The sequence below is a fragment of the Denticeps clupeoides genome, chromosome 14 (genome assembly GCF_900700375.1).
Source record: "Denticeps clupeoides chromosome 14, fDenClu1.1, whole genome shotgun sequence".
In the NCBI taxonomy this organism is placed as follows: domain Eukaryota; kingdom Metazoa; phylum Chordata; class Actinopteri; order Clupeiformes; family Denticipitidae; genus Denticeps; species Denticeps clupeoides.
This window is the reverse complement of record NC_041720.1, coordinates 10,082,986-10,110,768: the sequence shown is the minus strand read 5'-3', so window position 1 is coordinate 10,110,768 and position 27,783 is coordinate 10,082,986. Positions and strand designations below refer to the sequence as shown.

General features: G+C 45.2%; 1 protein-coding gene, 1 long non-coding RNA gene and 1 other non-coding gene across 10 annotated transcripts in view; 1 reads left to right on the top strand and 2 right to left on the bottom strand.

The window, feature by feature from the left end:
- The window catches only part of lama2 (laminin, alpha 2), a 123,111-nt gene that overhangs the window by 38,333 nt on the left and 56,995 nt on the right, over window positions 1–27,783 (bottom strand). For 4 of the 8 annotated variants that reach the window (XM_029002539.1, XM_029002540.1, XM_029002542.1 and 1 more), the window contains exons 14-30: window positions 26,710–26,921; window positions 25,448–25,559; window positions 22,259–22,372; window positions 20,464–20,591; window positions 19,570–19,656; window positions 13,511–13,722; window positions 12,142–12,248; window positions 11,301–11,564; window positions 8,101–8,278; window positions 7,516–7,652; window positions 7,094–7,330; window positions 5,339–5,482; window positions 3,592–3,768; window positions 3,246–3,431; window positions 3,031–3,149; window positions 1,811–1,928; window positions 1,268–1,402 (exon numbers count right to left, since the gene is read on the bottom strand). In XM_029002539.1, coding sequence (XP_028858372.1) covers window positions 1,268–1,402; window positions 1,811–1,928; window positions 3,031–3,149; window positions 3,246–3,431; window positions 3,592–3,768; window positions 5,339–5,482; window positions 7,094–7,330; window positions 7,516–7,652; window positions 8,101–8,278; window positions 11,301–11,564; window positions 12,142–12,248; window positions 13,511–13,722; window positions 19,570–19,656; window positions 20,464–20,591; window positions 22,259–22,372; window positions 25,448–25,559; window positions 26,710–26,921 — 2,667 coding nt within the window. The remainder of the gene's footprint in view (window positions 1–1,267; window positions 1,403–1,810; window positions 1,929–3,030; window positions 3,150–3,245; window positions 3,432–3,591; window positions 3,769–5,338; window positions 5,483–7,093; window positions 7,331–7,515; window positions 7,653–8,100; window positions 8,279–11,300; window positions 11,565–12,141; window positions 12,249–13,510; window positions 13,723–19,569; window positions 19,657–20,463; window positions 20,592–22,258; window positions 22,373–25,447; window positions 25,560–26,709; window positions 26,922–27,783) is intronic. The other 4 variants (XM_029002543.1, XM_029002545.1, XM_029002546.1 and 1 more) reach the window with 1 other exon arrangement.
- On the bottom strand, window positions 17,005–17,077 carry trnak-cuu (transfer RNA lysine (anticodon CUU)). Its single transcript has one exon. It is a non-coding gene; the product is annotated as a tRNA-Lys (tRNA).
- Window positions 20,093–21,016, top strand: LOC114803175 (uncharacterized). Its single transcript, XR_003751890.1, has 3 exons — window positions 20,093–20,138; window positions 20,807–20,860; window positions 20,967–21,016. It is a non-coding gene; the product is annotated as an uncharacterized LOC114803175 (long non-coding RNA).

Sequence of the window (27,783 nt, the reverse complement as noted above, 5' to 3'; positions counted from 1 at the left end):
CCAGAGTTCATCAATATTTTTTGGTTTTGTCTTCCATGCTCAATGATGTTCATGTCTGGTGACTGGACTGACCAATCCTGGAGCATCTTGATCTTCTTCGCCTTGAGGAACTTTGATGTGGAGATGGAAGTGTGTGATGGAGCACAATCCTAATGCAGAATTTGGCCTCTTTAATGGTTGGGAATATAAAAGGTAGCTAAGATTTCTTGGTATTTCAGACTATTGATGTTGCCTTCGAGCCTGCAGATCTCTCGCCCACCCCCATACTGGATGTAACCCCAGACCATGATTTTTCAGCCACCAAACTTCACTGTTTTCTTGGTGAATCTCTGATCCATGTTGGCTCCAGTAGGTCTCCTGCAATATTTGTGGTGACTGTGGTGTAATTTAACAGAATATTAATCTGAAAAATCCACCTTCTGCCACTTTTCCATCGTCCATGCTTTTAGCAGGCTGTGGGCCTTGGCAAATGCCACACGTTTTTTCAATTGTCTTTTGTTTACTGCTGGCTTCTGCGCACTGTTTCAACCAAGGAGGCCATTTCGAGACAGACTGTTCTGGTTGACACACGGACTTCAGGTGACCAGGTCTCATGGAGCTCTGCTGCAGTGGAAAATGGGCTGGCCCATTTTCGAACGGTCCTCTCGAGCAGTTGTCTTGCGAAGTCTGCCCTACCTGGGCTAGTGAAAAATGTCTCTAGTCTCTTCAAATCTTTTTTTTATCCTCTGTACTTGACGCTAAGACAAATTGAAGGTGTCTGCCACATCACTAGTGGATCTTGAGAATCAACACTTTAGTCTCAGGGTGAATGTTAGGCATGTTTGCAGAGGTCTAGTTGCAGTTGATGTGAAGGTCTAGTGGGGTTCTGGGCGTCTTTTTATACACCTGAGACCTAATTGATCCATTATTAGTCACAGTAAAGCTCATATGACAAGGCGACAACACATTATTACAAAAGCTGTTGGCTTTTTACAAGAAATTTCTTGCAAAAAAAATCTTTATTAGAAATATATTTCAGCGGCACTTGAGGTCAAGTTGTACACAAGCAACAAGACTTTAGTCAGGGACTGTATGTCCAAATTTATAAATTGCAATAGCCTGAGGTATACGGTGTTTCTAAAGTCTGCATTGCCTTTTGCCCCAAATGTTAAGCTGCAGAGGCTTAATGACACTAATTAACATCCAGGCTGAGCTGGAGCAAGGCGATGGGGGCAAATTCACCTGCTCCCGCCTCCCGAGCTCCAGAGGTGGTGGCAGAGCAGCTCACCTGGCAGATGGAGGTCTCAGGGTCGCAGATGTCGCTGTGCCCGTTGCACTGGCACTGAACGCAGCTCCCGATGCCCGACCTGGATGCGGGTCCTCCGGTGCGCGCCGACAGGCGGTAGAAGCCAGCGGAGCATTCCTGCGGGCAAGAGAAATGGCTGCCACGGTTAGCTCGGGGGCCATGGAGACGGCAGGCCTGCTGGAGCTTCCGTGAGAGGTGTGGCACTCAAAATTAATCGGGTCAATTTCAGGCGCCATCTGTTCGCGGTAAATGTGCTAAACGCTTGTTTAAAAATTGTCAAAAAATTTGGGAATAATTGCCATCTGTCTTGTTTGCTTACATGCGAAGAAGCAGAATCTACAGCTGCACTTGTATCTTATTAATAGCACAATGGGAGGCACACATGGAGAGTTTCACATTAAAAACACTAGTTTGATGGTGAAGGGGGTTCGGTGACTGCATTTAGACATATATGCCAGACAGCGGAGAGCGAGGAAAGATGGATGAGCGGGTGGCGAGGGCTGACAGGTGCCCAGGTGGCCGTACCTCACACGACAGGCCAGAGTAGCCGAGGGGACAGTTGCACTTCTCGATCTGGTGGGCGCGGACACTCAGCGCAGAGGGTCTCCCTTCCTCCGCCACCTCCAGGGCGATCTCGGAGATTCTGCGAAGAGGTTTGACAGAAACACAGTTGCCATTTCGGAGGAGGAAGAGGTGGACTACTGCAGAGTTGCAAAATGTAAATGAAGCGTTTAGCTCATGGGATGGCTGAGTATCATTGTTTAAGACCCCATCAGTACAAACCAATGTAATGAGACTCCTGAAGTTACAAGGAAGACAACAACAGTCAATTACTTGGCTGCATCAAATGAACAACATGATCAGAGGTTGGTGTTTCAGGGTCAGAAAGTGGAAAAACTCTAGCTATCTAACTATTTTGACAACTTTAATGGTCATAAAAATGGGAATGTAAAGAAACAGCTTCACCAGAAAGCAGCTCCCATGTAAACAGATTGATTGGAGTCTTCAGTTGGAACAAATTCAGTCATATCCAAAAATCCTGAATCGCAGCCAACATTTACAAAGTATTGAGTGGGCAAAAAAAATGTTTTTTAAAAAACAAAAAAAAACATTGTGAGCCGTTTCAACATAAATGAGCATTCCTGCATTTTTTTTACTGCTTTTCTGCATTACTGCAATGACGTGCTGTAAAAGACATTGAAAGTTTACTGTAAAACATATAAATCCATGAAGGCTTCTTGGTTAAACATAGAATCTATTCACTGAATGTTCATTCATAGTGACAGAGTGTGCACTAACACACGTTCATAATGCGTCAGAGCGAGTGAGTACATGACGATAAAATGTAATTTTATTCTGTATCATCATCGCCCACAGCATGGTGCTCCTCAGCCTCTCCAATTCACTCACAGCATCTGTATCTCAATGACACTTTGTGGGTGTGCACTAACCTCCAAAGTGCTGTCATTGGCCCACAAGGAGACATTTACGATGCAAATTTGCAGCTAATTTGTTCACTTCGTGTCTCTTTAAGTAGGTCTGTGGTGAGCACATCCTGCATCTATGCATCAAATGTAGAATTGCACGGAATAGCACTATCTGGCTTCTTTTTTGGCTAGTGTGATCCAAGTGTGATCTTAAATTGAAGAAAAACAAGGAAACTCTGTGACCCAGTGATCCACCCGTATGTCACTCACTCCTCTGACTGCTTTAGATCAATAGTGCACCAGCCTGGTCAGAGTTACCTGCTCTGTCTCATCATGTTTCCATGAGAGGCCTTGATCAGAACGTATTCGACGTAAAACAGCACGTCCATGAAATCCTCTCGTGTCATCGCCCTGTTGTCACTGTGCTTCCACTCAGACTGAAGAAAGAAAATGTGGAATTAAACAACAGCGACCCCAACCATCCCCCCTCCGGACCCCGCATCGATCAGGTCATTCCATTTTCCCGGCCTTACCTCGATCATGTTGATCTCGTGACGGGTCAGCTGGCCAATCTGCAGGCCTGGCAGGTGGTGGACCATCACCTTGTCCCTGTTGGGACCGCCCTTGAAGACCACTTGGGGCTCGTAGGATGTGCGACCCGTCTCGTCGCGTGCCTCATAGTAGATGGCGTACTTCAACTTCCCACCATAGGCTGTGATCTGGTTGTGGAGTTAATAATAACGAATATGTTTTGTTATAATGTCTGTACTAGGTCTTGCCCTGAACAAATTTTATTTCTATTTTTTACTAAATAATTTAAGCACACATTTTGGCGTGTTTCCTAATGAGATTAGAAGTCAGCTCAGGCTACACACTCACCATGGAACCCTGGAACTGTTCGGGTAGTCTCCAGTAGTACGGCTCGCTCAGCTCCTGTGCCACAAGCTCGGCGCTTGCGATGATCTCCGGGTGCTGGAAGGAGACCCCGTACGTAGTCTCCTTCTGGTTCGACTTATCCACCAGCTTCAGGACCGTCTGCTCTGGCCTCAGAGTTAGCTGAGAGAGAAAGAGGCAGTTGGCCATTGCAGCTAATGACGCAGATCGGGAGGAGACGCGAGAGTTTCTCTGGCATCCTAGGAAGATTGCTGGGATTGGTCGCAGGGGCGCCCGAGTCTCGATGTGAAATCCTGTTCATGGCCGCTGTTTGAAGCCTCATGAGATCCTCACGGGATTAGTACAGAGTCTTTCTTAGGTATTGAACGAATAAGGTTCTCGGACGCACGTGTGTGCTTTATTTTCCTTGACACATAATTTCCTAGAACAAAACGCAGACAAGAACCGGCAGAACACCGGTGCCATTATTTTGGCTCTTTCCTGTGAGGTCTGTAATAAAGGAAGGACCTGGTTCTGAAGTGTGCGGTGCTATCGGGGGCTGCACTCTGAACGTGGCGTAAAAGTCTGTAAGTTTGTTCCGAGTTTGTGGGCTGACGGTCCTCTAAAGAAGGTGTGAGTGTGTGTGTGTGTGTGTGTGTGTGTGTGTGTGTGCAAGCGAAGATTCACAATCTCACGACTCAGTGGGTCAGAGAAAATCTCTCCCTCCTCTAGTAAGCGAAGCAGATGATTCTGAACCGGCTTTCTCCCTCTCGCTCATCCTGCAAACGCGGCGGCGAGGTTACGGCAACAGCCTCCCACTTCATTCGTCTGTCAGGCTTATTTAGACAAACACATCCCTCGGCCCGGCAGACATGGCAGGTTGTGTACTCTTTGCATGGGGAGAGTGTCGACAGGAAGTGCTTATTAAAACAAAACCGGAACACTTCCTGCTTGTGCAAGATAACACCATCCCATCATGCCCCTTTGCCGTGTAAACCTTTCGGCTATTACTACTTTATTTTCTTGGATTCTGTGTCGTTTTGAATCATTTTTACTCTGCGTGCCTGATCCTGGACCTGGGTTGTCAGGACTATTGATTGGACCAACCCGCAAGTCTGAGCATCCTATTCTGTGCAGTGAAGAGTCAGTTTTTCAGGGATCGGCGGCATGTTTGCATGTCATCGTTTCTGCTGGAGCGTTGCTTTAAGAGGAGTTCAGCCGTCTGACACCACCAGAAATACAACCGGTTGCAGCTGATCGGTGTATATTATCAGCATTCAAGCCCAAAAGTAATTTCTGAAAAATGAGTACAGTATGATCTGAATGACACCACGGCGAGTCTCTGCCCAGACCCAACATCCTGGGATGGAACCATGACCCTGATATGGATTAAGAGGTTGTGGATAATGAGTGAGATTGTTTGCACATTTAGAAAAAAAAAATTGTTCAATATCATAGAGATTTGGAAGATGGAGCGGCAGTGGTGGCCTAGCAGGCAAGGAAGCAAACTCATAATCGGAAGGTTACGGGTTCGAATCGGTACCGTCCCCACACACTGGTCCCTGGACGCTTTCATGGCTGCCGATTGTTCACTAAGGGTGATGGTTTGACAATCACAATAATGACAATCACTTCACTTTCACAACAGTGAGGTCATTATGATGTCCCTCACTACAAAAAAAGCATAACAAATATAAATCCTAAATGGGTTGTTGGTTGAAGAGACCCAAAGAGGACTTTTTAAGACACTCACCCACATGCGGATGAGTCCCTGAGCCTCAGTGCAGGCGCTGGACATTCCGAAACAGTAGCACTGACTGCACCCCAGAGGATTCCTGCTGCTGAGTCCGAACATCCCCACACGACATTTATCACATTTCAGCCCCTCCACATTAGCCTGGTGGACGAAGAGAGAGAAAGAAAGAGCAACATGAAATCCCATCAGTGGCACTTCCTGTGCAATAACTTCTCTTTATTCTTTCATTAACATAATTCCCAGTATAAACCAGCACTCCATTATAGAACAAAATTGCCAGTGCCAACAAGGTCACCAATGACAAAAGTCTGAACGTAAATGAGAAGAGGCGAGTGTGTGTGTGACTGAGTAAATTGTCTAAGTGCGGATGTCTGAAACTTTAGCCTTGTTGTTCCTGTCTTTAGGCTGGGCAACCTCCCTACCCGAGGGGAGGGTAGAGGGCAGTCCAGTCCATGTCCGGGTGGTTTGGGCCTTTATAATATTGGATGTTTTGTCCCCACAACAGCTGACATAAATTTTTGGATATTGCTCTGAAGAACGCGGGACCATGAAGCCGCATCTATTCTCATATTCATGCTTTTCAATCCCTTATTTGTTGCCCATTTGCATCGCGTCTGGTCCATTCGTACGGACTCTTGGATAAGAGTAATCTGAACATTTCCGATGAGAAGGCTGTTCCTCCTTATTGGACACAAGAAGTTTTTACAAATACTCACACACAACAACACAGTCCATTACACGAAGGACCAACTAAATGGGCAGCGGTGAGAGGGTGTGTGGCTCCTCCGTAACACTTCAGAGAACAACAAGGGACAATCGAAATGCTTCAAGCTGCAGAATCCCGCTGCTGTGGATGCAAACAGTCGTAATGACGGACTTTGTTTATGTGTTGATCCTTCTAACGTCTCGTCTTCGCCCGACAGGAGCGCAAGCGTGTTTTTTCCTCTTCTTGTTGTTAATGAGAGTCCTCACCTCCCGTCACCATGGCGCTGCGTGACAGTGTGTCAGCACGCCTTCACGCAGCTCCCGGAGAAACTAGTCCCCAAAATCACATCCCTCCATCTCCTGCTCTCCCGCTCACATGGACGCCTGCGTGGGAGCAGCAGAGCTGGGCGATGTGCTGCAGTACCATGCTGAGCACACACACACACACACACACCCTTACAGTCTGAAAATCCCTGTCAAAAATAAACATGCACACACACACACACGCACACATTCCCAAACAACCTAAACCTACACACACTCATTTACACAAAGTAGTTTAACAGACACTAATACACTCAAGCACATTCATATGCATACACACTCACACTCAGACACACACACACACACACACACCCTTACAGTCTGAAAATCCCTGTCAAAAATAAACATGAACACACACACATTCCCAAACAGCCTAAACATACACACACTCATTTACACAAAGTAGTTTAACAGACACTAATACACTCAAGCACATTCATATGCATACACACTCACACTCAGACACACACGCCCTCACAGGCCGACACATGCTGCGCTCAGACAGCAGTCGACTCGTTGCCCAGACTAATGTGACATTTAAAGGCGGTTACAATAAAAGCCTTAAAAGCAGCAAGAAGCCAGCCAGCCGCGGGCAGCGTGTCAATCACGCCGCAGCACGACCGTCAAGAGAGTCACCTGATCACATGTCCCAGCCCCGTCAGCTGACACCAGAGATGGGGAACGCTGCAATCAAGTGTGTGTGGATCATTGGCAGAACGTTACCTTGCAGGAGCACTGCCCCGTCCGCTCGGCACAGGCGCACACGTCCCTCTCGGCGTCGCACGTCTCCGCCGAAGAGCCTGCCACTGAGCACTGGCACACAATGCATTGTGGGAAGTCGCGGTAGCCCAGCTTGCACTCGTTGCACTTCTCACCGGTGAACTGGTCCCTGCAGGCGCAGCAGCCGGTGTTGATGTTGCACTGCTGGGCCTTCGAGCCTTCAATGTGGCAGCCGCAGTCCTGAAGGAGGTCATACAGGTTTCAAAAGATTAAAAACTTTATTTCAACTAGAATAACAACAGAAAATCGAAACAAAGGCACATATGGACTCAGACCACAGTTACTGCTGGGGGCTTAATATGAAAAAGCGTGTGAGACAGACGGATGGGCGGACGGACCGATCTGAGTAGTGGAGTTGTGCTCACCTTGCAGCCAGTGATGATGTCATGACCCCAGTGGTTTGGGGCGCATTTGTCACATCTCTCCCCCACGGTGTTGGGTGGACAGATGCACTGGCCTGTCCCCACATCACAGTTATTCCCCACATGAGCACACTGGCATGCTGCAAAGAGGCCACACACAGACACACACACACATACATACACACATTGCGAGTGTTTGACATTTCTCCATCAATCTCTTCATGCACTTCTGCCGCGCTGAACACTGTGCGAGGGCAGGTGAGGCTTCCAGCAGGGTTTTAAAGCTCACTGCTGTCAAACAGCCTGGCTGTTTCACTTTCCAGTTCTTACTGCAGCCAAAAGGGAATTGGCTGTCAGGCATTTTGCTCTATAAATGTGCTCCAAAAAAAAAAAAAAAAAAAAGATTTGCATGCATGAACGCAACATATGATGCATACATGACACCAGTGTCTGTAAGTGACCTTTGATATTTCCTATAAACACCTGGGATTTACTCAGAACGATGTGGAACTAAAGCAGGAACTGCCGGGAATAGAGCTGCGGTATCAGAATGAATGAATGATTCATGTTTCTGCATCGGTTCCTCACGTGTGCAGCCTCCCTCCTGGAAGCTGAAGTGGCCTTTGGCGCAGTGGTCACACTTCTGCCCGGTCACCCCCGGCTGGCAGCGGCACTGCCCACTTTCGTCACAGTCGAAGGACTTGGAGCCGAAGGAGTTGCAGTTGCAGGGGACACACCCCCGGCCGGCCTGAGGGTGCGTCTGTGGCTGGGGAGCGGAAGGGATGAGGGGGTTAAACTTCGGTTCCTCACAATTCTGCTGCCTTGAAAATGTTCATCGTGTTCAACCTTGATCCGTGTTTTTTTAACAACTTGTATGAAGTTTGGGAGCGAGAGAGGGTTTCAAAATGTAAAAATTCTAGATGCTGAACCTTCAGGGACACGGTTATGCACTAAAGTATAAATGAGTCGGCAACATACACACTTTGACAAACGCAAGGAAGCATAAAGAGTGTTTTTTAAGGTGTAAGAACATCTTCAGTGCTCCTTGATAAATTCTCTTCTCAAATATTGCCACATTTAAAGCTTTCTGAAAAATTCCAAAAGTTGGGCTGAGATCTGTTGACTGAAGGTCGCATCATCTACGCCACCATCGATTTCATACATTTTCAACCATCATCACCACCACTCCTATCAGGATAAAAATATGTCATCAGTTCACACACAGAGAAATAAAGGTACACACGGGGTACAATATTAAACCCCCAGTTGATTGTACCTCAAAAAGTACAAGACAGGTATGTTGTGACACCATCTTGTACCTTTAAAGGAACATGATTTGGGAAAGTACGTAGTTGTACCCATGAACCTGCACCACATGATCCCATGATCCCAGTTAACCCAACGTACCAACAAAAATGCTTGTAAATTGCTAGATTTCAGCTGCACAACAGTGACAGAATGGTTAGTGGATATTACCAATTTTTCCAAAAGTGGCTGATGTTCATGTTTGTAAAAGTATTTTTCCACAGCAGCATAGAACAAAAAAAACAAAACACAAAAGGAATGTACATGAAAATACATCAATGACAGAAAAAACCCCACAGACATAGCAGCATATAGCTGCATATATAAGTAGCACTACATCATACTTATATGTAAATATAATTTTAAGCTCCAGTCATGACAGGCACACAGTTGTGCCTTAAATGGCACAGATGACTAAAGGTACAAAAAAGCACCTGCCAGGATAGGTGCATTATTGTTCTTCAGAAGGGTACTGCCCCAGCGACAAGCATTTGTACCCATATATGTACACAGTGGTACTTCCATTTCTCTGTGTGTATAACAGATCGCCATCTACTGAAGTGATGCGTTCAAGGATTTTAATTGGTCAGCCATCTGCACACAAACCTACAACTCTGGCATGCCAATCTTACCCGAATAATCAAATTTAGATCGCAACTTCGAATGGGAGAGCTGGCAAATAATCCAGTCCAACAAATCAACAGAGCAAGCGTGCAGAGTAATTCACGATTTTATAAACGACATAACGCCAGGCACCACCACATGCTCACGTCTGATGCAGATGCTGTTTGAACACATTAGCAATAAAGCCACCCTACAATATTATGTTATGCAGTCCATATTAAATCAGTGTTTAAGCAGAGAATGGAGTTATAATTTCTCCCACAGAAACATGTGGTGAATAACACAATGGGTGTTTTGGCTCCTTAAACCAGCGAGACAGAATGAGCGAGTGTTACTGGAAGAGAGAGAGAGAGAGAGAGAGAGACAGATGGTCGGATTTTTGTGTAATGAGGAAGCAGTTGTTGCTCAAGTTCGATCCCTATCAGTCTCCCTTCACTGCGGCGCGGGTGCAGCTTGCAGTATACGTTCGGTGTAGGTGCCAACTGTGAGGCAGTATGGCTTTACCAGCACTGCGCTCTTCACAAACAGAGCTGATACTCCATTACCTCCAGATGCATCCATAATCTCCGGAGTGCCGTCATGTCCACCCTGCATCTGTCTCTCTCTCTCTAAAATCTCCTGTTTCTGGCAAATTCATCGTTCAACACTTTTCAAACGTTTGCTTTCAACCACTCATCTTGCATTATGGATGTGGGATAATGATGTCACAATTCTGAAAGTGAAAGTGAAGCACAGTGCACGGCGCTTGCCGAGGTGACCAGCACAATGAAATGTGTCCTCTGCAGTGTGTGTAGGATCTCTGTGCTCAAGGTTCATCATTCTGGAAATGTTGTGACCACACCGTTCAAATATATTTGAAGTTGATGATTAAGTTCCCAGCATGCAATGCAATGTGACCCTGCCTCTCCAGCTCACTTGCTATCTGGTTCTCTGACTCAGTGCTACTCTGTGCCATTTCCCTTTAGGACCGCTTAGCATCCAGCAGTGAAAAGGACATGGTTGCCATGACACCCACAGGTAAGTGACAGCTGTTTGTCGGTTACCCCTACTGGCTCGGAGCAGGTGCTGTTCCCGGGCTGGAGGGCGTGGCGAGATGTTTCACAGCCAGTCGCCTGATCAAAAGCTGCCATATGGAAGTGTGAGTGGACTTCCAGACCCCACAGCACGGCACGCAGCTCCGGCTTCACAAACACTGCCTTCAAAAGCGGCTGTGTCTTTCATTACACTGTGGTTGCATGCCTCGTCCAGTATACTGTTTACTGTCACAGTGGGTAGCGCTATGAACGTGCAGTCATGTAAATGAACAAAAAATCTTTTAATTACGCCATTTAAGACAAATAAAGAAAAAAAAAATTGCTAATCAAGTGAAAAGTGTGAAAAAAGTGAAATAAAAATTTCACCTAACAAATGTGTTAAATGCATATAAATATATTAATGGTGTCATTTCATTAGTAAATTATAATAGATGGGAGCTCGCGTAAGAGGACAGAAAAACAGCTCTAGGTTGGGAATGGTTGGTTTATCACACACAGATCGGCAAGGACATTTTATAGTCTCAGGGTCGGTACATGTTAAAGTGGGAGATGAGGTTGAGGGGCTGTGATGGATTAACCCATTGTTGTTGAGTCACCCATTCAGGGGTATGTCAGGGACAGCCACAAAGGTCCAGGTACAAGAAGGTGCTTTTGTACCAGGACGGCTGAATCAGAACAAGGTCTCAGCGTAGTCAGGCTGAAAACAAAATCCTGTCCCTCAGTTAATACCAAGTAACCAGAGCAAATGTTAGAAAGCTACCAAAACTCGTGCAGCACACCCACTCAGGAACACCAACACCCATCACTCGACATGCATCTCTTTACCCCCGCGGGGCGGTATGCTCCTCTGGGACAGCCCCCTCTCTGCACGCTCCCCCACTGCTCCACCTGCTGCACTGGGACCTGCTCGACGGGTCGGCGCGTCTCCCTCCGCTCGTAGCCCAGCCGGGACAGGCTACAGCGCCGGCCCACATAACCCGGCCTACAGGTGCAGTGGCCGTCCTGGTCGCAGCGCTGGGACATGGACCCCAGTAAACTGCACCCACAGGGCTTACACACCTGGTCCTCAGAATCCCACCAGAACTTGGACTTCTCCCGGTTATACACGTAGACAGAGCAGGGGAAACTGATGTGAGGAGAAGCTATGAAGCTGCTGATTTAGGTTTATTGATTATGGCTGATAAATCAAGAAAATCTGAAATCCAGAAAAGCAACATTCAACACAGAAACGTCAAACTACACAGTCTTTACTTGACTACGGCAATTTTTTTGTAACATTATAATACTGAGGTGCTAAGCTATTAGAAATTTGCACTGTAAGGTATCTGGGTTGTTTAAAACCAAAACACTTAAAATGAAAATAGTCTCCAGCATAAATCCAATAATGCTCAGTTTCTGACATTTCTTACCCTAACCCTAAAGAAAAACACTACAACAAAAGTACAACATGAAATTATAACATTAATTCACAATTAAATATAAATCATTCTTTTTAGAAGATTTATCCTCTTTGTTCAAAAAATTATAATAATGCTTTTAATTTGTTTTTTGATGCTCTATACTTTTTTTTTTTATCAAATACCCCGGGTAATATCATTATGATTTGCTACTTGGTGTGACTCCTTCATGCAACTAATATGTCATTGAAGTCGGTGGAGTTACTCACCACGCACTCATCACACTTGCGTCCCACCGCATGCTGTCTGCACTGGCACTGCCCTGTCCCTTTATGGCACACCTCAGACAAGGATGCATTCAGGTGGCACTGGCAAGCTATTGGGATAAAGAGAGGGACCGATTCAGAGACAGCAAACCAGAAAGGTAAATTGCACATTTCTTTCTTAAACACGTGTCAAAGTTGCCTCCTCACACCCGGTATAATTCTAAAAAGTGCAATAGCGCTCGCTGTAAATTTGCTCGGAAGGCCAAAAACCAAAAAAACAAAACCAAAAAAAAAAAAACAACAGCTTGCGGTTTACTACGGCAACAGCGTGCTCATAAATGGCGCCGTAAAAACACATTCATTACTCGTTTTAAAAAGCCAAAAGTGATCTGCAGGAGTGAGCTAGCACAGATGGCTCTGTGTGAATGGAGTAGAAGGGTTGTCTTTAGAACAATCGTCCACAGACCTTAGCACACGCTGGGGCTGAAAACACTCAGCGAACATCTCAGGAAGGACAGAAGGACTGGTGTATGGGGTCAGAGATGGGATTTTGATGAGACTCATTTTCATACTTTGAAATGGTGTCTGGTTTAAATTCTTCGCCAAATGTATGTCTGGGATTTAGTGTGAGCTGTACATATTGAACTTCTACTCATCCTTGCTTGAATGAAAGCCACCTCAGTCCTCAGGCTAACTGTTTTAATCACTCTCGATCACTAGATTAGTCCACGGGAAGTGTAGCCAGGCCCCCGCAAATATGAATCTCCACTCTTTTCATTAAGTGCAGGGCAGCGTGCGGGACCAGGAGACGGCCCTGTGCAGGTTCCTCTGGGACTGAGCCATTACATCTCTGCTACGGAGCTGCTGATTGGATTCTGCCTTTTTGTGACCTCTCTGGAATCTATGTGGGCAAGTTACAAGGCCTAAGAGCATTTGGAAAATAGCCCCACAGCGTTTTAAATTGATTCAGTAAATGCATCCAATTGGGCAACGGGGTAGCAATGTAAAACATCAGCCGAAGGGGCCGAATCATTATTGGGATTAAGATCCCAACTTGATTAAATTGCAAAATAAATGAAACTGTGTGATTGTTCTCAAAACCTTGTGAATTAAATCCATGCCTAACTTTAAAAGTTGAGACTGAGTCTATTGCAATATTTGAGTGCTACAACCTTTTTGGACTGAAAGTTTGTTTGAATGCAAATGTTACGCAGACAGGCATGAGATACATATCTCTGTTGATCACACAGGGGAGCATTTATCTCCACATACAAGCCTCCCATCTGTCATCGGACGGGTAGCCTACATGAATATTTCATTTGCCATAAAAGTGCCACCACCAACCTTGTCCCAGCCGACGAAGTGTACTCACGTTTACAGTTTTTGGCCACAACGGCGTCGCCAAAGAAGCCATCTGCACAGGAGTCGCAGGTCTCTCCCCCGTACCCCTCCCTGCACCTCAGACAGGTCCCGGTCACAGGGTCACAGCTACGGGGGGCTGAGAGGTCAAGGTTTCCATTACACTTGCATGGCTGGCAAGACCCTCCTGGCGCAGAGGGCTGGCCGAAATAACCGTTGGAGCATCTGCGCAAGCAAAACAAACACATAAACCATATCAGAAAGCATAATTCAAACTAAAAGCTTAGATTAAAAAAGGAACCAAAATATAGAACAAGTCAAACAGGAACCAATTTTTACATAAAAAAAAGGAAATGTTGCCCCAAAGGTCAGGTAGAACAATTTTTTAAATGGTTGATACTTTCTAAGTTTAATAAGCAGGCAGTTTTCTTCTGAATCCTTCTTTGTTCCGTTTGAGACCGCCTGACTTGCTACAGCTCTTCAGATTCACTGTGGTGTTAGTCAAGCACTTTTCCAACTATTTTTAATACCACCATGGCATTTACAGCTAGCCGTCCACTTAACATTTCTTCTGCCTGTTACCAACATCAGATTGGATCTCAGATTTAAATGCTAAATATAAATGCATAAAATCCAGTGTCCAAAAAAATATGTATGATAATCCTACATTATATTTACCCTTCTGCATCATTTGGGATGGTAAAAATTTGCGCGCACACACACATAAGCAAAAAGAAAAATGTTACAAGCAAACATCCAGGCAACAAATCATATTTCATTCACGTTAAGTTTTGCACTAATTGCCCATGAGATTCATTTACACTAAAAGCAATAACCATCACAGCCATTGTTTTGGGCTAATGTAATCCTTGTAGCTAATTTATTAAGATGTACACAATTACCTTCTAAACATACAACCATTACAGAGAGCACAAACAGGATTATAATGTTAAATGATCTCATGGACTTCTAATCATTTATTCCGTGCAGATTGGCGCTCACAGTAGATTTAAAGGTTTTCACAGCAGCACAGCACACGATGCACACAGTGAAATTTGTCCTCTGCATTTATCCCATCACCCTGAGTGAGCAGTGGGCAGCCATGACAGGCGTCCGGGGAGCAGTGTGTGGGGACGGTGCTTTGCTCAGTGGCACCTCAGTGGTACCTTGGCGGGTCGGGATTCAAACCGGCAACCTTCTGATTACGGGGCCGCTTCCTTAACCGCTAGGCCACCACTGCCCCATGAACAGCATATATGTGCTAATCCTCTAAAATGAGTAAAACAAAACTACAGAAACATCCTCACCAGCCACATGTGACTATAAATACTGTCTGACAAGCATCACTGTGCCTTGCTCTGTGTTTCAGAAGCAAGTTATTTATGTTTGAATCAGTGATTCTGATTTGATTACATTATATATTATTAAAATGGGTTGATAAATGTATTGTCAGGGATCACCTTTATACTATGATTGTATCCTGATTGCTTCACAATGTCTCATACTCCATCAAATCACCAAACGTGAGATATCTGTCGGGAAGTGGTGGTGTCCTAGACTAAAGTACACTTTACTTTAGTTTTATAGAATCTTCTGGTACCACAAAGTGTCAATTTTTATTGCCTTTATATTAATCTAAATTAATATCATGTGTCATTCCTGTAACCCAATGCAGGTCATAGGAGATCATAAGAGGAAATATGGTTGAATCAAACTTGTGGGAATTAAGCTGAGCAGGAGAGGGTACATTAAAACATTCAATTAAGACACAAGAGGGCCAGTCTGTGAAAGACAAGAAAAAAGTGAATTTTCTCCTCCATTTCCCTCCACCACTCTCCTCGCTCTTATCTGAGCGCCGATGAGCCTCTGTAATACGTCTCCCCCTGAAATGAATCATGTTTGGGCCTGATAAAGATACATGTGCCATCCACGGTCTGCTTGTTAAATGGCTTCTACAATCCTTATCTCGCCTCCGCTGTTCTATCTGCATGATAGGAAATGAGGAGCGAAATCGCTCCACATCGCTCGTGGTGGATCCCTTCTGTTGCCCGTGGCTTATTAATTGAATATGTTACTGGCTGTGACTGTCTTATGTGAGCATAAGCCGGGGCGTGCAGCCGCGCGTACGTGTCGGTAATTTCATTTCCACCTCCGAGCAGGTGCCTTGGTGAGTGGGAGGTGCTGCTGGCGCAGATATCCTGATCCCAGGGCGAGCCCGGGCTCAATGGGACGTCTGGGTCCTTTGGTAGCCCGCTGGCAGCGAAATGGACGAGTAAGAAAACAGGCCGATTGTGGGTTGCCTCCCGGTGTCAGGGGGGAGGCAGGATGCCGCGGCAGGGTAACGCGCGAAAGCTGCTCAGAGCTCATCTGCATTTCTCACAGATAAACGTTCATAAGGAACATCCAACCCCAAACTAATGATAACATGAGAGAGAGAGATGGACTAAAGTGATTTCTATATCTAAAGTACAAATAAAGGCAAAAACACACAAACAGGGTTCACTGGGCGGCTCCAACTGAAACTTTTTACAGGGAATGTGAACTTTTTACAGGGAACGTGAACTACATGATTAACTCAAAATCCCATTTTATTTAGAATCTGGCTTGTTGAAAATTCATCCCAAATTTATGGAATGACTTAGTAAAGAGATACAAATCTATTAACAGTTGGGTTAATGCATAAAAAGGATCCTAAAGGGAACTGTCATAGAACAGTCATATTCTATTTTAAAACATGTTTCATATTTTTTTGTCAAAGTTACATAAAAAAAAATGTGGATATAATATTTACATTTTAATAAGAAGTTGTGTGTAAGATGTTGTTAAGCTGGATATGGATCTTCCTTCTGTTGACTCCTGTGTCAAAGCATGTGTTATGTAGGGTGACCCCCACTACGTCTAAATCACCCCCTGTCATGATCCGGACCGGCAGGGGTTTCTCCGGATCTGGAGTCCGGACCGGAGTTTCATGTTCGTCTCGTGTAATGTTCCCTGATCGTGTTCACCTGGTGTCTATTTATATAATTGTATATAACTATCCTGTTCGTGTCTGTTCGCCGTCGGGTCATTGTGCGTGTTAATGTTCCCTTGTCTCGTGTGTAGTTTGTATTAAACCCCTGTCCTGTGATCGTGCGAATGCGTCCTCCTTCACCACCATGTCCAGCCCACCCGTGACACCCCCATATCGAAAAAGTGATTAATGGAGTGCAGTCGATCGTTCTAAAGTGAAGTGAAGTGATTGTCACATGTGATACACAGCGGCACAGCACACGGTGCACAGTGAAATTTGTCCTCTGCATTTAACCCATCACCCTGAGTGAACAGTGGGCAGCCAGGACAGGCGCCTGGGGAGCAGTGTGTGGGGACGGTGCTTTGCTCAGTGGCACCTCAGTGGCACCTCAGTGGCACCTTGGCGGATCGGGATTCGAACCGGCAACCTTCTTTGGTTGTTTGTGGGATTACAAGACGACTTCCTTAAATGCTAGGCCACCACTGCCCCAAAAGGTACGCCCAACGTGGGGCTCAAACCCACGACCCTGAGATTAAGAGTCTCATTCTCTACCGACTGAGCTAGCCGGGCACTTATTGTGTAGCTGAAAACTGCCACTGAATTGCCATTAGGATTTTCATACGGTTAACATTAAAGTCCACAGCCAGAGTCGGCAGACATCAAAGCCAACCCGTCCGGCCTTTTCAGAGATCCTGCTACTCACATTGCACCTGACAAAAAGAACGCAGATATGGTGGACGTTGGCACTGTTATCACAGAACGAGGTCAGGCCTCAGGATAAATACCAGATGAACACAAAGCCGCTTGGACACTGAGAGCACGCAAGTCCCCGTGGCCCTCGGCTCACATGCAAGTCAGCGTAGCCGTGCTCCACTTCCTGAAATGAAGGCTGAGGAGGCTATTCTTACGCTCCCTGGCGCCTTTAGAGGTATTTATGAACTCATTAGATGGCTGTGACAGCCACGAACTCCCCGATGCACGAGGAGAGGGCCGTCTTAAACACTGATGGCCCAGGCCAGGTGCCTGTCTCCCCAAACTAAAAATACCTCCGATTAAAACAGGAAACACTTTGGCTGGGCCTTCTTGACCCAAAGCCAGCTCTTCAGACACCATGTGTTGACGCCCATTTGGCGGCCAAACCAAACATGACCTCAGACCGCTTCATTCTAAGATCACATGCCAAGGAGACTCAATAGGGAAGTCTTTTTTTCCCTCGGCAAAAACCACGTGAGCCCTCAAATGCACATAAGCAGGAGCATTTCAAATTAAAACCTGCTGACGCCTCAGGCCACGTTCTGCTCACAGCAAGCCTGGTTCCATCCTGATGCAGGTTGGCATTACAACTTTTCACTTGCTATTTCCAGAGATGAGTTTTCATGCTGTACCTACTTTGGCGACACAGTTTCTTTGCCTGTCGTGGCCACAGAGTGGTCTTCTGAACTGCCTCAGCCCAGTTCACGGCCGCCTTATCTCGCTGCCTGCCTGCATTACCCCGAGCATTTTCACCCTGCTGCACCCACTTCTCCTGCTTCTCCATTTAATCCCTGTATTAATAATATGTAATAATATAGTGGATGTGAATTTAAGCTCTGTGTTAATCTGTACTATGAGTAGTTAGGTCGATTTCAATTTCACTAAAAACTAACATGCTAACATGTATTTAGTGATGGAAAGATGGTTCCAAGCTCTAAATGTCTAAAAAAGCAATTCAAGGAGCAACTCTGTGCAGTTAAAATACAGTGGTCTTTTGTTGTCACAGGTGGCGTTCCACTTTAGCCTGACTTGGATCAGCAGAACTGACGGACAAAAGGTTGGATGACTTTCCTATTCTGCTTCTTTTCACCTGATTCCCTCAATACTCCAGTGTAAGATTTTTTTATTACTGGTTTGTCGGCCCGGGTCTCAGCTGCTAGGTGAGCAGGCCTGTAAGGTAATTGTGTGTGTCAGTGACGCCCTTCACAGGTCCTCTCAGCAGAGTCTCGGGAGAGGTCTCGTGGGAACTACGCCTCCGTAGTGATGGATGGGTCCCGTTCAGTCCCATAAATGGGCTCCTGTCTCGAGATGGTCCGATGGCCTCTGTCCCTTCACCTGGACCCGTTTAACAAGAGATTCGGGCCTGCAGTGAGCAGACCTGCCAGCCCCACTGCCACCGTGGGACGACGAGGGCACTCTTGCCCGAAACGGTCCATCACCATCTGTCTACAGGGGCGGAGGTCACTTTCCTCAACATTTAGTTTTATTTATTTCACACACATCCCAAAGATGATCCCCTCCCCCCAAACACACACATTTAGAACAATTTAAGTGCAAAAGATGAGCTCTTAAAAACATTTAAAAGAAAAATGAACTTAAGAGAGTTCGGCTTGTGCCAGCAACTGCAAGAGCGATCAATCTTCCAGGGGGTCTTCTAGACCGTACCTCCTGGGGGGGCTGGTCTACTTTGGCAGAGGCTCCATTTAACTCTCACTGCATGCTACACTGATTCATCAGAGTGTTTTTCACCAGCCTATTTTAGCACTTTCCTACGGCACAGTGGTTACAATCACAGAGACAAGTGACGGGCAGCAGAAGAACACGTATCCTTCCGCTGAACCACGCAGGCCTACCAGCTGGACCGCTGCGAATCGATCCGGACGTGCCAATAGTCATGACTGTGTTCAATTCGGGAGAGATCCGTATATAATTACATTCAATTAAAACTAATTTGGGGTCAATCTTTAGCGCATCGACCCGGCCTCATCCCTAATCTCAAATGAAGTGTTCCATTAATCTTTCTAAAAAAAAAAACGCACTGCAAAGAGTCGGATACCCGCTATTCTCGCAATGAAACCGCAGCACAAGGCAATTACACAACAGAGCAGAGGGTCACCAATCTTCAAAAAACGCTGATGAGAAGCAGACTGAAGTTAAGTACAGGCAAAACAAATAATGGACCATAAGCAAAAGCCAGCAGAGTGAACTCCGCCGACCCTACAGCGAGTTTAGAATTTAGTATAACCATCGTCACCGCAACATCGGGAAGCCAGAAGGCGGCAAAGGTAGGGTGCCTCTGGGTCACTTACCTGTCACATCTTGGGCCGGCGTAGCCCACCTGGCACTGGTCACACACCAGCTGTCCACCGCTGTCCACGTGGCACGTCGGGCTGAAGCTGCGGCGTTTTTGGGCGAAAGAGTGGGAGAGAAAAGCAAAAAGGAGAATGACCGAGGAGCAACGGAACACACCCATCCTTCCGTTGCTACTTGGTCTGGGTGATCAGCAGGAGGAGGCCGGGTGCAGCTCCCGGCTGGTCCCAAAGATAGTGTCCCTTGCCTGGAGGGGGGGGTGGGGGGTAGGACTCGGGTTCCCGGACTGAGTCGAGGTGGAATGACTGGCTGGCTATTTCGGTAGACACTGGATCCACTGAGGCGGGCAGGGCAACGATGTGTGAGTGTGTCTTTCTTTAGCTGGCCATTTTGTACCCCATTGCTCAGGAATGCCCAGCTGCCAAAGGCCGCTGGTCCCAGACGCACCACCCCCTTCTGTCCACCAGGGGATTACACTCAATTACCTGCGCTTCGGTGGAGCGGCTGCCACGCCTCGACCATGAACTCACCACCCAGACAGCAGCACGGCCATTTTCAGCACCAAATGGTGTCATCATCAAGTACATTTATGATATTTCAACACACATAAGACACATATAACCCTAAAATATATATATATATAGCGCCTGTGAAATTAAGACACCAATTGAAAATAACTGTCTATTTCTATGGCAGCCATTATGTGTGCATTATTTGTTGAACTTCAGCATCAACAGGATGAGCTGCTGATCAGCTCAACCGAGTCTCAACGAATGAGGAACTTCTGTAGACTTAACCCTCCTATTACACCCCGTTTTGACTGCAGGCTCTACATTTGTTATCGAGAGCTTTATGAGATACATATTTTAAAAATATTCTCAACCAGCACATACTTGTTGGATGGATTCAGCAGGGGACATGCACATGGTTTGCAGTCATTGGGTGTCCCCTCTGTGGCGTCACCATAGAAACCAGGGGCACACTGGTCACAGTGAGGCCCTACTGTGTTATGTTGGCAGGCCTGCACATAAAGAAGAAAGGCAAATAGTTTTGTTTTTGCCCCAAATTCATATGTCAGAATACTTTTAGAAATGATTCCTACTGTCCAGTTAAATACTACGTTTACTGTGATATAGCAGAGAGTTTTGTATGAGCTATCATATTTTTCCCTTTCTTTTATTTTTTTCTGCACAATGCATAAGCACAAACTGTAACATCATTACTGTGAAATTCTAGAAACTGCAAGTTCCACTTCAAAACTGATAAAACTGACTCCTAACGGCTGAGAAGGTAAGAGAGTGTTCTTAAAGCGATTTGATGAAATGTTGAAAGTCCGGACTATAATCCAGCGCATTCCTTTCACCACCACCCCTTACCCAGTCACTCCTCCCCCCAGGACTGGCGTTAGCCCAAGTGACAGCGGCGTGGAACCTAATGAAATGAGAAGTGTTGTTTTAGAGCTGCATGCCTCGTTGGGCCCGATAAAACCCAAACGCTTCAGAGTCAATTATAGACGTCCACTCAGCACAACCCAGCAAGAAGAGAAGATTTCTTCGTTGCGGCCGAAGCTGGGGAGGCGGTGTTTGCTGAACTGAGAGAGGCTTGGAGGTCCTGAGGGGTGTGTGGCGTGTGCTCCACATCCACAATCGATGAATCTCCATCTATTTCCCAATCCTTCACCTCATTAACCCTCAACCAGTTCACAGCATGTGGCCGCAACACCACTCGGGGGGGAGAGGGCACGCTGTTCACTAAGCTGCTGAGCATTTCGCCTGGGTGGCGGTTTGCTGGCCGGCCATTGTGTGCTGACACGGAAATGCAGCCGACCATGACGGCGCTCACTTCGACTCGCTTTGCTCTGTCTACTCGATTCGAGGCCACAGGTCGTCACTGGAGGTCTTTTCTCACCAATTACAAAAAAACCCCAAAAAAACGCACTGCTGAAATATAAAAAAGGGCTGATCCGAGGTCAGTTCTGACAGCTTGGAGTGGCGAAGTCGGAAGGGCGAGGGGACGGTGATCAAAAGGACAGTGTGGACGGGGGCCCTGAGGGGACCTTGCTGACCAGTGCACTGTCCGAAGATTATTCCAGAACCTGACACACAGCTGACTCACCGCCCTGCCTCTTGAGGACTTGTAAAAGTGCACCGAATGAATGTGTCCTGATTAATTGCCATTATCATTGCAATAGAAATTTAGATTAAAACCATATATTCCATTACCGTCAATACTTCAGAGGTGCTACGTAAAACGAAGCATGTTTGAAGTGTTTGTTAATGTCAGATCCTGACAAATGAAAAGCGATGTTCATCTAGCTGCATGTTTGGTTTGTTGCGAAAACTGGTTGCTCTTCTGAAGGTATCTGGTTCACGCCAGAAAAATAAGAAAAATAACACTTGCTTGCAATACAAGTATTATGACTGGTCTGTTTATGGACAAATGATTCAACTATGAAAAATTTTAAAACATGTATTTTGGCAAATTTTCGCCAATGAATGAGGTCGATAGAGATATTAAATCAAGGTGTCACAATCCGAAAACACCCCACATTCTCATATTTCAGTTTTTTATAAGTTTCATAAAATGTGAGTCAAGGATAATATATAAAAGCATTTTATGATGCTGAGTCAGGGAGTTTTTATTGTTTTTAATCGCAAATGCACATAATTATTATATTTAATCACTTACCAAACACTGTCCAGTGATGTCATCACAGTTTGATGCATGACCATGGCAGAGACAGGGTTCGCAAACTCCTTTAAATGTGGTCCCATTAACCCTTCGATAGCCGGGGACACACGTCTGCAAAACATTAACTTAACTTTAATTAACTTCATTAATAAAAAGGCCCACACACACCTACACAAGTGCTCAATCATATACACATCCCTACCAGTCAAAGGTCTGGAACATCAAATACTCTCAAAAACAAATACAAAAAAGGTTACACTATCCAAAAAAAATGCAGAAAAAAAATTCTCCAAATAATGATCAGATTCTATAATCATAAAAAGCTGCTTGATGCTCAATTACAGAAAAGCAGACATAACGTTTTCGCAATAGGAACCCTTTCAAGCCCGAATAAAACCCATACGCATAGTCTAAATATGGGGTCAAACTATGTCAACTGAAAGTGATTATTTTTGTCATTGTGAAACACTGCGGCACAGAACATGGTGACACAACAAAATGTGTCCTCTGCTTTTAACCCATTAACCTTGGTGAGCAGTGGGCAGCCATGACAGGTGCCCGGGGAGCAGTGTGTGGGGAACGGTGCTTTGCTCAGTGGCACCTCAGTGGAACTTTGGCGGTTCTGGATTTGAACCACCAACCTTCCAGTTACAAGTCCACTTCCTTACCCACTAGACCACTACTGCGCCAGTACTATAAATGAGTGGATACATCAAAACCTTTGACCGATAATATACATTTATAACAGTCCATGTACCAAAAATGGACTTAACCCCCTAATTTCTAAGTATCTACAGGAAGCACAGTCTGTTTTTGGTTTATTCATTTAACCATCTCTGCTCATACATTGTTCTGCAGTCACTAATTAATCCAGCAAAGCTTTAATTGATGCATCAGCGCCATCACACAAAGAGGCTTTGATCTGAGGGGTAAATGGCAAGGTATGATTTTGCTGCCTTCATAACAAGCGTATTTAAAAAACTGAACAGTAAGAGGATTAGGAGTGAAAATCCTGATGTTAGGATCTCCGACTTCCTGCACCTCACCTCTACCAAAAGAGCTGTAATCCAGATATGGACTTTTTTTATTCACCCATCACGCACACCCACACACTCCCACACAGCGATCAGGCCCAGCACAGGCACTGACAGGTGAACGCTTGAAAAGGGATTCTCCAAAGAGAATGATTGGAAGAAAGTGAGAAGAGCAGATATATATATATATATATATATGATCACCAGACAAATAAACATGACCCTTTGGCAGCTGGAGCTTTCCTCCTTGAACCTGTCAGACCACAGAGGACACAAGGAGAGGAGGTCAGGTGGAGGAAAAAAGAGAGAAAACAACTGCTGAGCTGTGATGCCCTGACAACTGGAGTTCAGCTATGGAATCAGATTTGTGCCAAAATTTTGGAAAAAAAAAACTTTCCCAACATCAAGCGACAAAATACGACCATTGAAATGCTAAAGAAGAGGTTGGAATTTTGATAACATGCGTTTTTGCCTACATCTCGCTCTTCTTCATTTTTGCTTGTGAGACTATTCGTTATGCTGCTCCTTTTTACTCAAATACCTGCTGGCCGATAAGGCGAAGCCACGCTCACACTAGAGAATTGTGCAAAAGGTCCAAACGTATTTTCAGGCAGCAAAAAACGTTAAACTTGGTGGAGCAACTGAAAATCCAGCAGTGAAACTGTAAAAACGAGTAGCGTAACTGAAAGTCTCACAAGCAAAAATTCAAAAGAGCGGGATGTAGGCAAAAACGTATGTTGTCAAAATTCCAACCTCTTATATTGCATTTCAACGTCATTCAATGTTTGATATTAGGAGAGTTTTGTTTCAAAATTTTGGCATAAATCTGATTCCACATAGAATATATGGAAAATGGATGTCGTTCTGAATGGGCAGGAACAGTGTGTCTTGACTACATCTTGAAGTTCAGTCTAAAAATGCAATACTCACACATGTACATACATAACACCACATGTGTTCATTCATAGTTTTGATGCCTTCAGTGAGAATCTACCAACGTAAATGGTCATGAAAATAAAGAAAACACATTGAAAGAGAAGGTGTGTCCAAACTTTTGGCCTGTACTGTGTGTAACAAGACTTTTCCAAATGCTGTACCAAAATGCCCCCACTTTTATAACACAGAGTACAAACATGCACTCACTTCAACAAACTCACAACTGTGCACACAGACAAACACAGATGGCAACATGCAAACACGCATGCATTAAAGCATACTGCCACGCACACACACAATCTTCCCTGCAGACAGGCATAAAAAAGAATGCACACACACACACACACACACACACACACACACACACACACACACACACACAGCTGTCTCAGATACACTGTCATGTTCACATTCACATACACAAATAATAAATTCCATTGGCTGTATTTTTGTTTATGAAGTGCTGGAAATGTCACTCCAGGCACTATGAACACCAACCCGTGCTAATCAAACATTCTGAATGTAAAATATTCCTTCATTTGTTTTTTTTTTTTTTTTTTTTTGTCATTTAATGATAGCTGCAGAATTGCCATGGACATTTTGCATGCACCAATTGGGGTAGGAAAAAGAAAAATGTTTTAAGCAGTTTTTCTTCAAATAACTTTTCAAATTTGATTTGATTTTGACAGTGCCACATACTTTTTTCCCATCTATTTTATTTTTTTAAAACGTCTTACTTGAGAGAAAAGATGGAATACTAAATGTCTGACACACACACACACACACACACACAAGCTCTAAGGATTTCTTATATAAAGAGAAGATGATAGCCATGCTTTCTATTACTATTTTTTTCTGGGTGCCTAGCACCCGAACATCTGCTGCCGTCAGCACACCCAGCCATCGCTCAGAAATCAATAGCCGCTGCCTTTTAATGGTCAAGCCACTCTGAGAGGACTCTCCTGTAATAGCACATCGTTCTTGTGCCGCTCCCAGAATGCATCAGTACACAGTGTTCATAAAACACACTGTGCACTGACGCACATGCACACACACACACACACACACACACACACACACACACACACCAGCGCAGGGATACACTCGTTCCAGTCTGGACACGGTGTGCCCACCTTTCCTTTTGTGTTCTTACAAACCTCAATGGTGGGTCCAAACATCTGCACTGTACACATAGTGTGTACCTACATACACCTACCTCACATGATGTTCCACTGTATCCATGGGGACAGACACACATCTCTACAGCTGTGGCTTTCAAAGCACCCACAGCTGAATCACTGGCCACCTCAACACTCACTGAGCCCAACCTGAGAACAGAAGTGGAGAACTCCATGATAACTGTGGCAATCATTATGGCCTTCAATTTATCTACCCAGCTATACACACACACACACACACACACACACAAACACACTTTGTTATATAATTTATGTCCAAATTAAAGTGAAGTGATTGTCACATGTGATACAAAGCAGCACAGCACACGATGCACACAGTTAAATTTGCCCTCTGCATTTAACCCATCACCCTGAGTGAGCAGTGGGCAGCCATGACAGGCGCCCGGGGAGCAGTGTGTGGGGACGGTGCTTTGCTCAGTGGCACCTCAGTGGCACCTTGGCGGATCGGGATTCGAACCGGCAACCTTCTGATTACAGGGGCGCTTCCTTAACCTCTAGGCCACCACTGCCCCTTTATTATATAATTTGTCCATATATATGTATGCATGTCAGTTGATACAATTTGTCCGAAATGTTCAGTCAACAAATTAGTATCAAATGTCAGATACGGTATATATACAGTCCAGGCCAAAAGTTTGGACACCTTCTCATTCAATGTTTTTTCTTTATTTTCATGAGCATTTATGTTGGTAGATTCTCACTGAAGGCATCAAAACTATGAATGAACACATGTGGAGTTATGTACTTAACAAAAAGTGGAGACCTGGCCTCCACAGTCACCGGACCTGAACCCAATCCAGATGGTTTGGGGTGAGCTGGACCGCAGAGTGAAGACAAATGGGTCAACAAGTGCTAAACACCTCTGGGAACTCCTTCAAGACTGTTAGAAAAGCATTTCAGGTGACGACCTCTTGAAGCTCATCGAGAGAATGCCAAGAGTGTGCAAAGCAGTAATCTCTACATGTTTTCATTCATAGTTTTGATACCTTCAGTAAGAATCTACCAATGTAAATGGTCATGAAAATAAAGAAAACACATTGAATGAGAAGGTGTGTCCAAACTTTTGGCCTGTACTGTATTTTTAGACTTCATTTGTAAACCAATACCATCAAATAGGCCAAAGATCAGATTGTTCTTGAGTTATTATAAATAAACTGAATATTAAAGTGAATGAGTAAACTGAACTGAACTGAAGTGAGTGAATGAGTGACTCGTTTATGAATTTGATTGAATTGAGCAGATGAGCCGGTGAGCCTCCTGCTGCAGTTCCTCTCTCTACCTGTAGATGTCGACCTGCTCATTGCTGTAGGTGGCCTTGAGGAGCAGCTGGTTCACGTTGGTCAGGACCATCATGAGGTCCCTCCTGCTGACAGGCAGGCCACTCTCCTGATGCTGGAATTGGTCAGGACGCAGCACAATCCGCTTTAGGCTCTCAGAGGAAGGGTAGACCGCACCGCCAAGCCCTCTGTCAATCAGCTTTATCCCGCTGCCCTGAAAACAGATGAAATGTCAGAGACGCCGTCTTGCCTCCCTTCTCCTCGCCGCCACTTCGCTTGACACACTGCAGCCGCACTGATGGCCGCGTTTAATCGCCTTCTGTCAGGATGTGACAGCATCTGTCCTGCCTGACAATTAAAGCGGACATTGAGTGAACCACTGATGTGACTCGTATCAGTTCCAATCGCTGTGAAGTCACACGAAGTGTAAAAATGGAAATTTACAATGGCTCTAGGTGAGATTATTGTATTGCTAATCTCCAGACCATGCAACTCTACTGAAGGGATGATATTCCCTCATGTTTTGATGTAAACTTTGGAGGACTTTGGTCCAGTGTGGTTACAAAACTGCTCTATAAATACAAAGTTGGTGTAGGTGTGTAGCTGAGCTGAGATCATATTGTTCTGGTGCTATATGGACATATCATTAAAATGGTTATCTGTATGTTGGAGGGGAGGAACTAACTATCCACCCCGCTCTTTTGCTTGGTGTTTAATTATTTCTGACACCCAGAAGATGAACGTTAATGATCGATGGATGTTTTTTTTATAAACAAAGTTTACAATGGGAGAAGCCCATAGTGATGATTGACAGTTCGCATGCACCCTAATTTCTAGGCAATTTAAACCCCACTCCTGTCAATGTGTCACACTCCCAGGAGTGACAAAACATCTCATCTCCTCCATTTCCTTACATACCCTCCATCCCAGGACATGACAAGCGTGATCTCTGTTATCGTCATTCTGAATTCTGATTGGTGTACTAGTCAATATGAAATTAGGGAACACAGCCCATGCACTACATCTTGTGTAGCACCACGAAACTAGTGCCCATGGCTACTGAACATCATCCACAT